Here is an 18,132-nt window from a genome sequence, read left to right on the forward strand (position 1 = left end):
TTCGGTCAATTGCAAAATTAACATGTTTATTCGAGAAGACTTCTCGAGAAGTCTTCTCTTACATTTTCGAGAATTTGTCAAATTCAAAATTAAGCCAATATTTACAAAAGAAGACTTCTCAAGATGTCTTCTTTAGAGTAGAGTATTTAAGAAGTCTTCCTTCGTAAATTTGCAATTGCAAAAATTACCTAAATAGAAGACTTCTTAGGAAGTCTTCTACGTCAATGTTTAATAAACTTTCATTTTCATACAATTAAATTGACTTTTTAGTAATTTTTTTATTAATTCATGTGTATTACTCTATATTGGGGTTCCTGGATACTTCTTAGGAAGTTTTCTACATCAATGTTTAAAAAACTTTCATTTTTTCTACAATTAAAATGACTTTTTAGTATTTTTTTTATTATTAATTCATGTGTATTAGTCTATATTGGGGCTACTGGATGAAATTCATAACTTATTTGGTGATAATAATGAGATTTAAAATATTTATGTTTAGTAGTGTTTCTATCTAATCCAAAAAGTGTTCTACGTTAGATTTTCAAGAGTGTTAAATAACTTCAAGGTATGTTCTTAACTTTTAAAAGTGTTAAGTAGCTTCAAGAATATCAAGTCATATACTTTAACGTGTCTTTTTAGATCATAAGGTATAATTTTAACTTACATGAGATTTAAAATTTCAACTTTCACTTAAAATTCAAGTATGATCTTTTGTGAATTTGAGTAAATTTTGTTGTGAAATCTTCTCTCTTAGTTTTAGTAAATTTGACTGAGTTTTTTTGTGTTATTGTGTGTTTGTTATGAGTGAGTAGAATGGTTACAAAAATTTCTTGGTATGTACTTTTGGAAAAACATGAACATATATACCAAATTCTTTTGATTAACATCTCTTCAAGTTTACAAAAAATTCACAACTAAAATAATACACATACAAATCATAAACAAAACTATTACAAATGATGCTAGATATCATTCCTCAACATATATTAGCTTGGACTCCACTTGACATCATTCCTTTGTACCACTTTGGGTAGAACACTTCAGAAGACTTCCTGAAGACTTCATGGGAAGTCTTCTAGCATAAAATACATTAGAAGATTCCCCAAGAAGTCTTCTAAGAGTCTTCCGAGAATCTTCCAAAGTCTGACTCAGATCTGAAAAAAATATGCATATTCAAAAGCATTCAAATGGCTTCAAAACAGAAAAAAACTTCAAAAATAAAATCTTTATGCTTAAAAAATAAAATTAGGTTGAATCTATTACTTTTTAGAATCTAATATATAAAACACAAAATACTATCCAAAATTTGTACCACTTTGGGCAGAAGACTTTGGAAGACTTCCTGAAGACTTTGTGGGAAGTCTTCTAGCATAAAATGCATTAGAAGACTTGCCTAAAATCTTCCGAGAGTCTTTTGAGAAGTCTTTCAAAGTCTGTCACAGATCTGAAAAACCTCCAAATTTAAAACATTCAAATGGCTTCAAAACAGAGAAAAACTTCAAAATATAATTTTATGCTTAAATAATAAAAAAACACAGTCACATTAGGTTGAATCTATAGCATTTTAATATATAATATATAACACACAATAATGCATATCAAAATTTCTAGATCTATCTTTGAATGAGTGAAAGATGAGAACCATATAGTGAAAACCCTGCAAAAAAAAAGATAAATTAGTGAGAAGATATAAGAAAAGAATGAGAAATGTATTTAAAGTTTGTTTTGATGTGCAAAGAGATTAGAGAGAGGTTGGAGAGTTTTAGAGTGAAAAATATTACATTTTTGTTGCAGCTATTTGAGAGGAAGAAAGAAAATGTGTAAATTTTCTTTATATAAATTTTCTTTATATATGGAAACAAAAATTCCAATTAAGTTAAATATTTTCGATACGGAAGACTTTCCATCTATCTTCTTGGGAAGTCTTCTAAGAGAAGAATTCTTGGGAAGTCATCTAAGAGAAGAATTTTTGGGAAGTCTTCTAAGAGAAAGTCTTACAGACCCCAAAATCAAATACATTAGAAGACTTCTCTTTAGGCGGGAAAGCTAAATTTTACTGAAATTTAGGCGAGAATATACCAGAAGTCTTCTTGGGAAGTCTACTAGAAGTTTTCCAAACCATAACCTAATCAAATAACTAACTAAATAGCAAAAACACAATTTATTAAATTTAAAATCAATTTATATGGCGTTTAATATACACAAAACTAAACATATGTAAGTGAAAAAGAATTTAAAGTTAAGATTCTTCAATCTAGCCCTAGATACAAACAATACTATAACACTAGCAGGGCGCAGGATAATTTTTTTTGAAAATAAATTGTACTTAAATATTATTAACAATATACATTTTGTTATCAATAACATTTTTTACATTTGATTAGAGGTGGAAATTCGAGAACCATTTGGTTCGATTCGGATCCTTGAGGCTTTGGTTCGGTTTGGATCTTTATGGATTTGGTTCGGGTTTAGGTTCAGATAACCTATTCAATTTGTTTTTCAAAAATTAAAGTTCATTTATTATTTATAATTTAAAATTTTCAAAATCTAAAAATAAAAATAATATATAACATAAAATTGAATGGTGTATGCCAAAATACTTTTACCATTAAAATTGGTTTAGCTTAAATATTTGGATAGAAAATCAATAGATACTTTAAGTATTTTAGGTACTATAAGTATCATTTATCTATTTTAAACATGTACTTATAACTATTTGTATATATTTCCAAATATAATCATTTAGATGTTAAATTTAAAAATAATTAATATATTATGTATATAAATCTTGTTTGGATATATACGGATACCTAATATATTACGGTTTGGATCGGGTTCGGTTTCGGTTCTTTAGATACCGAAATTTTGAACCCATTCGGATATATAACCATTTTTTTGTTAAAGTTTAATGGATTCAGATTTTTTGCCCATCCTTATATTTTTATTGTGACAAAACTATAAATAAAAATGGTGATAGTTCATATTGATTTTTGGGTATGCAACAATTTTTAAACCAAAAGATATTTTACTATGTGTGTGGCCCATTTAGTTAATCATTAAAAACTGTTAAAGGCCCATTTAAGAAAATGATGATGGTTCATATCGATTCTAAGTAAATTTCAAAATTAAAATATTAAGATTTCAATACTCTTTCAATGCAAATTTCAAATCAACATATTTATGTAAATTTAAATGGTACATTGTTTAATTTAAATGATATTAATATACATATATATTATTTAATATGAATATCTATTAAATGATAATTTTATATTAATACGATTGTTTGATCATTCGTATCTGGTTATAACAAAAGATAATTAAGTCATTGATCATAAATTATTCAAAAGCATTTTTAACATTTTTTGTAATTTAAAGTCTTTTTAAAAAATTCAAAATATAACATATAAGAAAAAAATCTATTTTTTTATAATACAGTTAACATGATTGTTTAATTTATTTTAATAATGTAAAATTAAACAAAAAAGAGGAAGGGTGCAAAATTTTTATCAAATGTTTATTATTAATAATTATTAATTCTCATATATATGTTAATCATATTAGGTAATTACGTAGTTTTTATTTAAAGAAAGAATATACACTTCTTCTAGTTTAGGTTAATATAATGTTCCCTAAGAATTGGATTTTGGATCAACATTTTTTTCAATTGATCGTTAAGCTGCCACGTAAGCTAAATTGTCATTCAAATTAAGTGATACGTAACCAGAGTTTCTTTTTAATTAGTTAAAATTTAAGGTTATAATTTTTTTAATAATTCTTAATTAATATATATGGGATATTTTACTAAACCCTAAACCAAAGTCTTCTCGAAGACTTCCAGATCCTATAAGCAAATAACTAAGAAAAACAAATTCCTTAAACATAAAAGAAACTTAGAAAGTGTTTAAATTAAGTAATTAGATAGTCACTAAGCACATATATGTCAAACTAAAAAAACGATAAGATTTGAAAAAATAACCCTAAAAATACTAACAATAGTATAACATATGTTACCAAACCCTAAACCTAAGGTTATCATGACTCAATCTACATTCACTCATCTATGTTAAAAATAATTCAATTTTAGTAAAACTAATTTTTCATCATTTAGAAATGTTTATTAATACATGATTTTATTTTTTCTCTTTCAAAATATTTTTTATAAAATTTATTAATTACTTTTAAGATCTAATATATGAGAAAATTTTCCCTAGAAGACTTCTGAAAGACTTCGATTTAGGCGGAAAACCTAAATTCTTCGAAAATTTAGGTGGAAACCCAAAATTCTACTAAACTTTAAGCGGGATATGTCAGAAAACTTTTTGGAAAGTCTTTTGTGAGTCTTCCAGACTCTGTAAGATACATATAAAGTGTTTAAATCAATTTATTATATAGTCACTAAACACATATGTCAAATATTTAGAAAAAAAAATTTCAAAATCTAACCCTAAGTATACCAACAATATTATAACATATGTTAACAAACCCTAAACCAAAGACTATATACTGAGTTAATCTACTTTCACTCATTTATGTTGAAAATAATTCAGTTTTAGTAAAACTAAATTTACATCATTTAGGAATGTTTATTATTACATGATTTCAATTTTTTCCCATCAAAATATTTTTTATAAAAAATTTAAATTAGTTTAAAGATATAATGATAAAACTTAATACATTTTTTTTTGTTCATAAGGAGGTTGTTGTAGCTTCACTAGCCTTTTGGATTACTTTTGCATTTGACTGAATTTAGAGAACACTTTTGTATTCAAAATCAAGTTTTGAAAGAAAACCTCCGGAAGGAATCAAATTTAGTTAGTTTCTCGGATTAGAAAAATGACTCGAAATTCTCTCTCAAAAGGCGATTTTCTGTCAGCCAATCAGAGGAGAGCAAACCTCCAGAAGGCATTATTCCTTGCCGGCAAAGAGATTTATTCGAATTTCTCCCAAAATCTTTTTGGAAATCTCCAAAAAATATTATGGAAATCTCGATATTTTCCAAAAATATTCATCTAAATATGGTGTTTATCTAGGGTTCTTCTTTAAGCCGCCTCTTTTTTCTTCACACCTTTGGATCTCACTGCGACTTTGTGAACGTCGTCAAGAGATCTTTCTACTTCTGATGGACGATAACTTGGCCGGAGTGATGCAAGGTATGTCGTTAGAAGATGATGTACCAATCGTTTTACCGGAGGATGACGACTATAGTGCAATTGTGCTGAACAGTCGAAGTCTCCTTGGAAGGTTGCTTAATCCATCTTGCCAGAACATGGCAAGAATGCTCCGTACTATGCCGAAGATTTTGAGAGTATATGAACGAGCCCGTGGAATAGCTTTGACGAAAGAGAGATTCCAGTTTATCTTTGAACTGGAATCGGATATACAAACTGTATTGAAACAGGGTTTTTGGACCTTTGATGATTGGGGAATGGCGATGGAGAGATGGGTGGAACAGCCTCCGAGTAACTTCTTCCAAACGGCGGCTGTATGGATCAGAATCTCTAATATCCCGGTTAACTACCTCACCTTTAAAACCATTGATGCGGTAGCAGGAGCCATTGGGTACGTGAAAGTGATTGAATGGGATCCTGAGAAACCCTTACTACAGGACTATGTGAGAGCACAAGTTATTATGGATCTTAGCCTGCCAGTCCGAGAGAAGAAGAGTATAACATTACCAAAAGGAGGTGGTACTGCAGTGGTAGATGTAGACTACGAGCGAATCAGGAAGAAATGCTTTCATTGCTTCAGATTATCACATGAGAAACAGGCTTGTCCTCTCTTAAAAGGCAATCCTCTTGGAAGCGTTAAAGGAAAGGAAAAACATTCTGTCGTCAACATGCAAAGGCTTTCGCAACGTCAACACAACTCCACTCTATCTCAGGACATAATGCCTTTGTTTGCACCATCAATACCCCCGGGTTTTGAACCACCTGCTGGTTTGATAGCTCCAGAAGTGTTTGAGCAGATGCAGTTATACATGAACTGTATTGATCCTGAAGAGAGGAGAATCAGAGAGTTCAGGATGAAAAAGGCGCTTGATGACTTATCAAAAGACTCGATTGCTCAAAGAGCGGGCTAAGAATGGAAGGAGACCCAGTTCTGTCTAACCGTCTGAATAAAGATAAGGGATTAGTCTTTGATTTTAACAGAACGAATGCTGATGCTGCTCCTGAAACTGGTGAATCCTCTAGTCACTCAGAATTAGAGAAGACATTCTAACAACAGGAATCTCCTTGCGATGAGATGGAACAGGGGCAGAGGTCTGTATCAGAGACAAGGTTCAACAGATCTCATGTATCCGGAATGATAAATGATCGAAATCGCAATGTTCACCATGTGCTCGGAACAGAACAAGATGAAGGGGACACCTTTGGCTTAACACCAACTCCAACTTTTGGCGGTTTTGAGATTGGTAGTGGTTACCCAGCTCAGGCTAGGAACATTGGTGCGAGCAGAGGTACGTCGAGGAAAGGGACATCCTGGACGCGTCGAGGAAAGCGTAATGCGCAAGGCAGCCAAAAAGCGACGCTGTAGGATGTAGCAGAGAGTGTATTGAAAAGGAAAGCAGATGAGGAGGTTGAAGTCTCGTCTAAATTGTCAAAGTCAACTAGAGGTTTGATGGTTCACCAGAAACCATCCAGTCCTCAATGACGACGCTCAGTTGGAACTGTCGGGGTTTGAGGAGCATCCTGACAGTTCGACGCCTAGAGGAGATGTGTCGTGAGCATCTTCCAGACTTTTTGTTTCTCCTAGAGACTAAAAACTCTAGTGATCACGTTGAAGGCTTTAAGAGATCTTTGGGTTATGACCACATATTCTTGGTAAATCCAGTGGGTCTCAGTGGTGGTTTGGCATTATTCTGGAGAAATTCACATGAAGTAGAGATTTTATCAGCAAGTGACAGAATAATTGATGTTAGAGTGAAGCAGAGAGATATCGTCTACTTCATATCCTTTGTATATGGAGATCCTGTTCGACATAAACGTCATATAGTGTGGGATAACTTGAAGACTATAGGGTTGAATAGGAAGGCAGGGTGGTGCTTGGTTGGAGATTTTAATGAAATGATGAACAACTCAGAGAAAAGTGGTGGACCGGTTCGCGAAGAATCATCATTCTACCCGTTTCGTTCAATGGCAAGAGACTGTAGGGTTAAGGAAACTCCTATCTCAGGAGACAAATTCTCATGGGTTGGGGCCAGAGAAGTAATGACCAATGGGGTGAAGGAGAACGTGTGGATACAGTGTAGACTCGATAGAGCCTTTGGGAACGCAGAATGGTTTCGCCTATTCCCTCGAACACACACTGTATATCTAGAACATCTTGGCTCTTACCACAGACACATACTAACGAATACTATGGGTACGAGCATGCAGCATAGGGGTCGCTTCATGTATGACAAAAGATGGAGTAAAAAGCCTGAAATATTGGAGCTTATACGCAAAGGCTGGAACTCGTCTAACGGAGGATCAGTATCAGAATGTATTGACTCCTGCGGAAAGATCCTCTCCAAATGGAAGCGTTACGACATTAGTAACTCTAAGAAAATGATTATGACGCTGCAAGCAGAGCTAGAGGAAGAAGAGATGAAGGCAGCTCCTGCTATGCAGATGATCATATACCTTAAATTGGAACTGGCAAAGCTTTTTCAAGAGGAGGAAGAGTACTGGAAGCTTCGTAGCAAGAACAACTGGCTACAGTCGGGTGATAAAAACATCAAAATCTTTCATGGATGGGCTCAGACTAGGAAGATGAAGAACAACATCCCGTGTCTCATAGATTCTGATGGAATTGAGCACACAGCGGAAGAAGCTAAAGGAGATATAACAATAAAATATTTCTCAGAGATTTTCACTTCATCACAGCCTAATGACGCTTCAGAATTACTTCGAGGTTTTTCCCCAAGGGTTACTGACCGTATGATTGAGAGACTGACCAAGACAGTTACTGATGCAGAGATAAAGAAAGCAGTGAAAGCTATAAAGAGTGATAGCTCACCTGGGGCTGACGGTATGACAGGACATTTCTTCCAGACATTTTGGGAGGTCACGGGACCTCAGATCTTAACAGAAGTAAAGAGGTTTTTTGAGGAAGGGGTCATACCACAAGACTGGAACTACACTCAGCTCTGCCTACTACCAAAGAAACCAAACCCTTCTCTCATGACGGATTTACGTCCCATCAGTTTGTGCGCAGTCTCGTACAAGATAATCTCTAATATCTTATGTGCACGTCTGCAAGGGATCCTTCCTTCATTGGTGTCACCGACGCAAGGAGCCTTTGTAGCAGGTCGTCTGATATCTGATAATCTGCTGATAGCTCACGAGATGGTACATGGCCTCAAAACTAACCCGAACTGCAAAGGAGACTACATTGCGATTAAAACGGACATGTCAAAGGCCTATGACCGGGTTGAATGGGATTTCTTGGAGATCTTATTTCAGAGAATGGGTTTTGACAGGAAGTGGATTCAGTGGATTATGATGTGCGTCCGTTCAGTCACTTACACAGTTCTTCTTAATGGTCAGACTTATGGAAGGATCACACCGGAACGAGGCATAAGACAGGGCGATCCGTTGTCCCCATTCTTATTCATACTATGCGCAGAGGCACTTGTACACGTGATGAATAAAGCTGAGTTGGAGGGGAACATCACTGGCATGAGATTAACGCAGAACTGCCCTTCTATCCAACACTTACTTTTCGCTGATGACTCGCTCTTTCTCTGCCAAGCGACACTACAAGAATGTACCAGTTTCCTGCAATGCCTACAGATGTATGGTAAAGCTTCAGGACAAGAGATTAATTTTCACAAATCTTCTATTACATTTGGTGCCGACATCGATCCAGTAATGAAACGCCTTATAGCTGAGTTGTTGGAAATTGAGAATGAGGCTGGAGCTGGTATGTATTTGGGGCTCCCAGAATGTTTCAGCGGCTCGAAACAGAAGCTACTAGATTTTATAGGCGAGAAGCTTGGTAAAATACTTAATGGATGGTATGCCAAAACGCTTTCCCTTGGTGGAAAGGAGGTACTCCTAAAGTCAATTGCTATGGCTCTTCCTGTATACGCCATGTCTTGCTTCAGATTGACGAAACATCATTGCCAAAAAATCATGAGTGCAATGTCGGCATTCTGGTGGAATGAATGTAGTGATAAGAAAAAGATTCACTGGGTATCTTGGCCAAAGCTGTGTATGCCTAAGGAGTTTGGTGGTTTAGGCTTCAGGGACGTAGAAGAGTTCAATCAAGCCTTACTGGCTAAACAAGCTTGGAAGCTCCTTAACGAGCCACAGAGTCTTCTAGCGCAAGTCTACAGAGGTAGATACTATGCTAACAAGGAATTTTTGGAGTGTGGTAAGGGTTATAGGCCATCTTATGCTTGGAGAAGTATTCTGTTTGGCCGAGAGCTCCTTGTGAAGGGACTGATCAAGTCCATTGGGAACGGGAGATCAACATCAATTTGGGGAGATAAGTGGATCATGGACGAAGTTCCTCGTCGGCCTTTTAACCGTCAAATACTCACTGATGTCCTCCTTAAGGTCTCATCGTTGGTAGAGGACTCTGGCTCTTGGAATAATGAGAAACTCATAGAGCTCTTCCCTCCTAACGAGGTCTACCGAATTCAGCAAATGCTACCAGGAGAAGTTGACGACTGCTATATGTGGGCCTACTCAAGACATGGAGCTTACACAGTTAAAACTGGTTATGAGCTGATAGCTAGAACAAAGGCATTATCGATGGGGCCAGTGTCACAAGAGGATCAGGCGCGTAATGCCCTGAAGAGAAGAATATGGAAAATCCCTACACTACCTAAAATTCGAATGTTCTTGTGGAGAGCTGTGTCTGGGGCGCTTGCCGTCGCTGAATGCCTCAACTCCAGAGGCCTCGGCGTCGATATTAGTTGTAAACTATGTCAAAGTGGACCAGAAACCATCAACCACGTATTGTTTCAATGTCCAACAGCTTCACGTATATGGTCTGATATCGGCATTGTTCTACCTCCTACATTCCTGCAACGTCCTTTTGAAGAGAACCTCTCAGTGGCTTTTGATATGATGGAGGATAGGAACATGCTGACGTCCTTAGCTCGTTCCATTCCATGGGTATTATGGTTAATATGGAAGAACAGAAACTCTATTCTGTATGCCGAGACACAGGTTTCTCAAGAGAAAACATTCCGAGACATGAGGGAGGAAGTGGATCAATGGTTCTTACTGAATGCTGTCGCACCACGAGATAGTATGGGGGGACATTGTCTACAGCATAATGATAGATGGTTGCCACCGGAGGAGGGCGTGATCAAGTGTAATATCCACGCCAACTGGAGGAGTTCAACCTTACATAGTGGCATAGCCTGGATAGCAAGAAACCAAGATGGGAATGTGTCTTACCATGCACGTGATGAGATCACTCACGCACTGGACCGTATGGTAGCAGATATTCGATGTGTGATCTGGGCGCTGACGAGTCTTAATGATCTAGGAGTTACAAAAGTGATCATTGCATCAGATTACAATGAGGTGATGGAAGCTATCAAAGTCCCGCTTCAATGGCCAAGGCACAGAGGTTTATTACAACAGGTGATAAAGCTAACAGAGAAATTTGAAATGGTGGCTTTTGAAGGAGAGAAAACTACAGCGACTGGGATTGCCCGTGATATAGCTAGAAGCGTTTTGAGAGATGGAAGATTTCAATCCTATTTAGCGATGGGAGGCCCATCCTGGCTCCACGACCGGATTGCTCGAGAAAAGATTTGAAGTGGCTCTTGACTCTTATTTAGAGTGTTGTCTGCTTTCATTTTAAATTCACTACCATGTGGTAGAAGGCATTGCCTTAATGTTTTATGACTTCGTACGATTAATATCATTCCAGACGTTAAAAAAAAAATCAAGTTTTGAGTCATTTTTTGCAATTTCCCCTTAAATTAATCTAACCTTAAAATTTTATCTGAATTCCACCTTATAATATTGAACCCTAAACTCTAATCACTAAACCTAATTCAATTATAAAATAAATAAAAAATAATTAATTTTTTAATGAATGCTACTTTGGAAAAAAAACTATCTGGTATTATTTTGAAATAAGAATATGTTTTAGTACTATCCTACCATATTTCTCTTTTAAAATTAGTTTTTTTTTTCTTTTTGAAAAGTTTATTGTAAAACTGAGCAAATTACTCTTATTGTAAGAAGGAAAAACTGTTTTGAATAGTTAGAAAAATGAAAAAAAAAAGCAAAAAAAAAAACAAAATTCGGAAACCCAACAAATTTTAGGAATTTTCATGTTTACCACATTGTTTTTACCATTATTCATGTTTACCACCACTAAAGAGACATTTTCAAAAATAAATTTTTCATTAAGCGACAAAAGACACTTATATCCTTTATATATATAATAAATAATTATTTAAATAAATAAAAAATAAAAAAAATATTATGTTTTTGAATTACACTTTATGAAATTTGAGCTTTTTTATAAAAAAATTTTGAACTTTTTTTCGAAATTGTTATAATTAACTAATGGAAATACATGTTTACGAAATGTCTCCAAATAATTGAGCATCAATAGGATGATCTACAAGCGTACACTAATGGCTGCATACTTTACCTAAAGTCCAACTGACATTTTAAGAAACTCCCTAAAATCCAATATGCGATTATTTAAAAAAAGAATATTGAAATTGACCATGCAAATTATAATGGAATTTGAGTTTTGGAACTTTTCAATTAAATATTTGAATTTTTCGTGAAAATAAAATGGACGATTGTTATAAACATTATAATTTTTTGTTTAGTTTCATAAAATTGTCAAAGTTCTTGGTAAATAAAATTTAAAACTTAATATCAATTTAAAAATAAAAACCCTCGCGACTTGTTCTCTTCCAAAACAAAAGAGCGCCGTCTTTATTAAGCAAAGTTGATATCTCTTTGGCGTTCGGCCGCTCGTGCGAGCGCGTTCCATCGCCGGAGGAACCATCCCTCTCCATTTTCCTCTGTTTTTCTCTTTGCTTCACCATCGTCTCATCTCGCCTCCGTCTTGCGTGAGTTCTCTGTTTCTGGAGAGTTCACCGGCTTAAGACTTTGCTCGCGAAGAGGCTCGAATCCGGTTTGTTTAGGGTTTGCTTGTCTTTGACCCGCTAGAAGAGAAAGCGGGGAGTGGATGAAGAGACCAGACTCTTGGTTCTTCGGGCAGTGGATTCGCAGATCTACGTCATCCGATGTACCGTGGAGTGGAGTCGAGTGGTGTTTGGTGGGTTTTTCTTGGTGTCTCTGTGAATTGCCTCCTCCTACTCAGAATCAGGAGAGTCTCTGAGTTATTTCCTTACTAGATCTCGTGCTTAGCCTTCGACGCCAGTGTATGTTGGGTCTTTTGGTGGTGGCGCGTGGAGGCTTGTGATGTTGCGGATCGATGCTGTCGTCTATGGCAGCTCGTGAAATGTCATGGGCTACCTTTTTCTGGTCTTAGCTTCCTTGTATATGTTCGGACATCGCCTCTGGAGCTTTGTCGACAAGCTTCTAGGGTCTCGAGCTCGTGTTTATTGGTGTAGCTGCCTCCGGTACCACAGGTCTCAGCTTTTGGACAGTCTTCGATTACCCTTCTTCGGTTCTTGCAGAGGGCGTGCGGCATTGGAGTTTGCGAGTTCGTGTGGTCTGTGAACTTGGCGCCTCCGTGATGGTACTGTGCGGAAGGTTAGCATTTCCCAGGAGCCATGTCGGTCTCTTGACAGCGGCGGCTGTGCTGCCTCTCTTGTCGCTTTTGCAGGTCCTTTGAGCTCAGTCCCGGGTTGTTTTTACGGTTTTCTCTGACCCGATGTCTTGTTGATGGTTTAGAGAATAAACTTGGATAGTTCTTCTTTAGATGCGTTTGGTCCAAGCTGGTTAGCTCCGCTTCGCTGCGGGTTCTCTGTTGTGGGTGTGCGAGAGACGGTTAGGAGTTGGTCTTGTCAACCACGCCTCTCTTTCTCCGTGGGGTCGCGTACTGTGCTGGTTGGTTCAGAGACGAGTTCTTGGGTTGTCTCATCCCTGCCTATGCTAGGTGGTGCCTTCTATCTCTGTCTTCTTGGTGTAGGTCCTTCGCGTGTGGCGATCCTTCGAGTGTGCTAGTCCCCTGGCGTGATTGTCTGTTCTTGTGGGGGGATGCTCAAGATGTTAATCACGAGCTGCTCTTGGTCGAGTTAATTTTTGAAGAGTGGATTATCGGGGAAGCCAATATTACCGGGTTCTAGCTCTCGTTATAATTGTAACTCTTTTTTTGGCGGCAAGCGATTGTGCAGATTGATAGAATCTTCTTGATAGTGTTTATTGCTTGTTGTGTATGTTCATTCTTAGATCAAATTGAGTTGCTGTCTAGATATTATTTTATTTTCTTCTGTTTCTTGTTCTCATTGTACTTCTGTCAAAAATCTAAGAACTGATAATAATATCTTTTTATTTTACCAAAAAAAATATTAAAAACTCAAGAGCAGAGTATCTTGTCTCAGTGGATGATATTTATATCTGCTATAAAAACGATGCGATGTTTTACAGGTTCCAATTTGAGCATTTGCTCTTCTTATTACTACGTGATTCAGCTTAAACCACACACACACTCACATATTCTCTTACCATTTTATTTCGTTGATAAAAAGACGTGGTCCTAACATCTTATCTCAACATTTATTTAGAAAGAAAAATAATAATAATTGATGTATACATTTTTGACCAAAAAAAAATTGATGTACACATTTCTGTCACTATTTATACGTAAGTTTAATAAACAAGAATTTAGATATTTTTGTTGTCAACTATCCGTTTTAAGCTAAATCAAGTGGTAGTCAGACGAGCAATTCTCCGAAGAGCATCTTCGTCTGACCGGGTCTAATATATATAGGAAAAATATTTAAAGATCAGTAAAGCTCAAGTGTCAAAATTGAAAATGTTATCCGGAAACTTGTGGTCTATTGGCAAAAAGACAGACTAAAAACACCAAACCATTTTGAGTTTTAACTCACTTACTGCGAAACTACAATATATTGTTCTTCGATATCCACACGGATATGAACCTTTGATTACGGTCTATTTGAATATTCAAAAGAAAAAAATTATATGTAGACTTTATTTCTTTCATGAATTAGTTAATCCTTTACTTTGAACACTAAAAAAACTCATAACCCTTATATATTAAAAGATGAACAATTTTAGAAAACATTCTTATTTTGTACTCATTCCGTTTCTAAATGATTCATGTTTTATGTTTTAGAAAAATATTTTATTTCTAAAAGATTAATATTTTACATTTTCAATGTATGTAATAATGTCAAATTGTATTCAAAAACATTAATTGTGTTTACCGAATTTTGATTGGTTAAACGTCATAGAAAATAACTAAACATGGAAAGTAATACATTTATTATCAAAAATTTACGTGTTTTCTTAATAAGTATGAAAATTTTAAAACATGAATAAACGAAATACGGAAGAAGTATATTATTAACAAGTTTGTCATTATGCTTAGGTGTCAACTCTACGATCTTTCTCACAACCTCAATTTAACTACCTTCATTTACTAGATTAGTTACAAAAAATGTCATGTAAATCTCTATATACAGTAACAATATAAATAGTTTTGCATATACAAAACAATGAATATATCTTATACGGATGATAAATTTTATAGTTCCACATCTTACCATATACGTATTTTATATATATAAATATATAATTAAAATATTTTTTTGTTATTTTGTTTGTTGTTCACCGTACCATCAAACTTTTATTATTGGTGCTTTTTATTAATGTAATCATATATCTCTATGATTATTTTTATACATTTTAAAATAGAAACGTATTCTATAGTTGTACAACATACGCATTTTTAATGTAATACATATGCATTAAAATTTATGTTTAAATTGTGTATCTTCGAATATGGCCTCGGTATAGGTTAGATGCATTCCTATAAGATGTCATTAGTTTATAATTACACAAAGACTAAATATGGCAAAGTTTTTGGCAACAAACGGAAGTTATGGCAAGTTATATTGATGTTAGGCATATTTAAAACTTAAGTATGAACCGCATGTTCAGTTTGCTTAGCGGATCATTCACCATTAAGGTTTGATATCACCATGTTTAAGGCAGTTTGCTCAATTTCATCATGTTCATCCGCGAATCTCAATGTTTCTCTTCTTGCAGTACTTTCAGTAAGGTCTAGGCAGCTTGCGTATTGGATAAGTACTTCTCGGAGTTCTTCGTGAGCTTCTGCAAAGGCCTCAGTAGGAATATTCTGATTTTTTTTTATAAAGCATATTCTGATTTGTCTAACTTCAAAAAATCTATATCTACCTATTAATATCAGAAATCTTTGTCACTAATTAACGACTTGCTTGATAATCTGTCACTAATTATCGGCTTGCTTGATATTTCTTATATAATAAAGTTATAAGTTGGTGCTTCAACCCATTATTCACTTCAACCAAAAAAATTGCTACGGTTATCACCGAACAAAAGAAAAACACACTAGATTTCATGTAATATTATGTAACCAAAATAAATTTCATATATTGTTATCTATTATTGTTCAGAGCAATTTCATCTTGTTCAAAGCACGGGTCTTTACCTTGTATTATCTAAAATTCAAGATGACTGAACCACTCTTAAAATTCAAGATTACTCAAATATAACTGCGAAACCACTCTCCAAGAATCAAATAGTTTAATTAAAGTGCATATGACAAAAAGAGTTAGAAGAAAAATATTTTTTTAAATAGATAATTATATATTCTGATAGAACGACGATCTGTTTTTTTTTTTTTTTGAAGCTTTGTATCCTTTGCTCAACCCCAAAGGTCAACATGTTAATACTATGTGCTACAGCACAATTATTATATTCGAGAGAAAAGCATTTTCCCCACCCGAATCTTAATTTATTTTGTGAAAAAGGGGCCACTGAATATCATAATCAACCTTTTGGAAATATAATATGAATAATATATTTTAATATGAATAATTATGTCATGAAATTAACTTAGATCATGCTTATATGGACCACATTTTAAATTGAAAAGAAGTTCCACCATTAGTTTCGCATGTTCCAAGGGTTGTGTAGTTTCACATTGAGGGTTGCAATCCAAATTCAAAACCAGTTACGATTTAAATTTTGCACTTGCAAGTATGCCTCAAACCCCATAGGCCATTATTACTGCGAATATAAATAGTATCTACTTTTTGATAACATCATAATACCAAATATTTCTTCTTCTTTTTTGCTGAAATAATACCAAATGTTTTGCAGATTTAAATTGAACGCTACTGTTATAACAACGAAAAGGATGAATACTGCAAAATTTTTATGTTTTATTTTAATCACAACACTGTTCACCGCGGTACTGTTCACTCCAGTATTAATCATCCATGTACTGTTCATCTAAGGTATTGTACATCTCGACACTGTTCATAACGCATCGATCGACACTATTCATACCGCGTCGATCGACACTATTCATCCCGCGTCGATCGACACTGTTCATTCCGCGTCGATCGACACTGTTCATTCGACGTTATTGTTCACTACGGCACTGTTCATCGTGACATTGTTCATCCCGATACTGTTCATCCGGTGAGCTACGACATCACTTGAAGGGAGATAGAGAAGATCAAAGTGCTATACTTAAGGTCGATGAGAATGGGATGTGAAGAGACTAAGAAGGTCGCACTTGCAACATCACATGATAATTGATTAATGCTCAAGGTCTTGTGATTCCTGATGTGATTGTTGTTCTGAGATGAATGACTTTGAAGTAAGCCGAGAATGGTATGATTGGGTAGGTAAAGACTCCTTCCAGGGTCTTCCTCACCAAAATCTCAGAAACCACATCACAGAGCTTGAAGATCTAGTGTCAAGGAGTGAGCAGAATGAAGTGTCTGAATATCACATACTCTGCAAGATCTTACCCTATTCTATCTCTGGGGATACATTTAGTTGATTCAGTCAACTACAACCAGGATCTCTAACTAGCTGGGAGGACATTGAAAGAGCCTTCCTTTACAAATTTCTTGATGAAGCTGAAGCAACTAGAGAAAAGGAGAAGAATGATAAGTGGGACAAGCTTGTGGAAAGTTGGCAGATAAAGAGGGAAGATCAGATTCCGAGAGAGTTGGTCCACTACATTATGGTAGAGGGTAATAAACAACATGGATCTGGAGAGCTGAACAGAGTAGAAGAAGCCGATATTAGTGACACGGCCTCTGCATCGATCATCATCACCACTTCATCGTCGATCAACGGTACAACCTCAACGTTGACCAACAGCACGACCTCAATGTCGATCGACGGTAAGACCTCAACGTCGACCAGCGGCACGACCTCAACTTCGATCGACGGTACGACATCAACGTCGACTAACGGCACGACTTCAACGTTCATCGACGGTACGACCTTGGGGATGATCGACAACACCATCTCAGCATCGATCAACAAAAACACATGTTGCCGATTGACACTATTGAAATCCCTGAAAGTTCGAGTTGTCCTGAGGACATTACAGACTCGACATTGGAGAGCACCGATGAATCAAGCTATTATCTTTCCTCAGATCTAGACAAAGAAATCACCATGGAAGATTTCTTGTAGCTAGAAGAATTTTTGGAACTAGAGGATGGAGAAAAGCTTAAAGATTGAGATATTAATAAAGAGATCACCATGGAAGATTTCTTAGAGCTAGAGGATTTCTTGAAGGTGTTGGATGAAGCACAGCCAGCGAATTTGGGTCAGGACTAAGAGCTAAAGCTTGATGACGATCAGCACACTTCGGGAAAATATTAGGAAACTTCACCAGAGGCCAGCATCGATTGACACCGCACACCCCACATCTATCGGCACCGCCAACTTGATACCGATCGCCACCACCCACCTGATATCGATCGACACCCATCGTTTGACGAACAGCCAAGATACATGATTGAACCAGGACCGAACGAGGAAATGACGTACATGTCTCAAGCCTCACACATTGTTGTCCATGAACATCGTAGACCACCTATATGGGCAGAAGAAGCTGATGGATTTCACAAAAGAGTGAAAATGATACATGACCCTATTGAGAATCAACATCGATAGACACTAGAACTTTAGAAACAACGCATGGAAC

At 35.7% G+C, this 18,132-nt stretch overlaps 1 protein-coding gene across 1 annotated transcript; it reads left to right on the plus strand.

Annotated features, from left to right (window-relative positions):
- Positions 1 to 5,122: 5,122 nt before the first annotated feature.
- On the plus strand, positions 5,123 to 6,082 carry LOC103848210 (uncharacterized protein At4g02000-like). Its single transcript, XM_009125166.1, has one exon. It carries the CDS (start codon positions 5,123 to 5,125, stop codon positions 6,080 to 6,082), a length of 960 nt encoding a protein of 319 aa, XP_009123414.1.
- The last annotated feature ends 12,050 nt before the right edge of the window (positions 6,083 to 18,132 follow it).

This window comes from Brassica rapa, chromosome A03, assembly GCF_000309985.2.
Source record: "Brassica rapa cultivar Chiifu-401-42 chromosome A03, CAAS_Brap_v3.01, whole genome shotgun sequence".
In the NCBI taxonomy this organism is placed as follows: Eukaryota; Viridiplantae; Streptophyta; class Magnoliopsida; order Brassicales; family Brassicaceae; genus Brassica; species Brassica rapa.

Excerpts from the sequence above, each read along its gene's own strand:
- LOC103848210 (XM_009125166.1), top strand. The coding sequence starts at position 5,123 with ATGGACGATAACTTGGCCGGAGTGATGCAAGGTATGTCGTTAGAAGAT.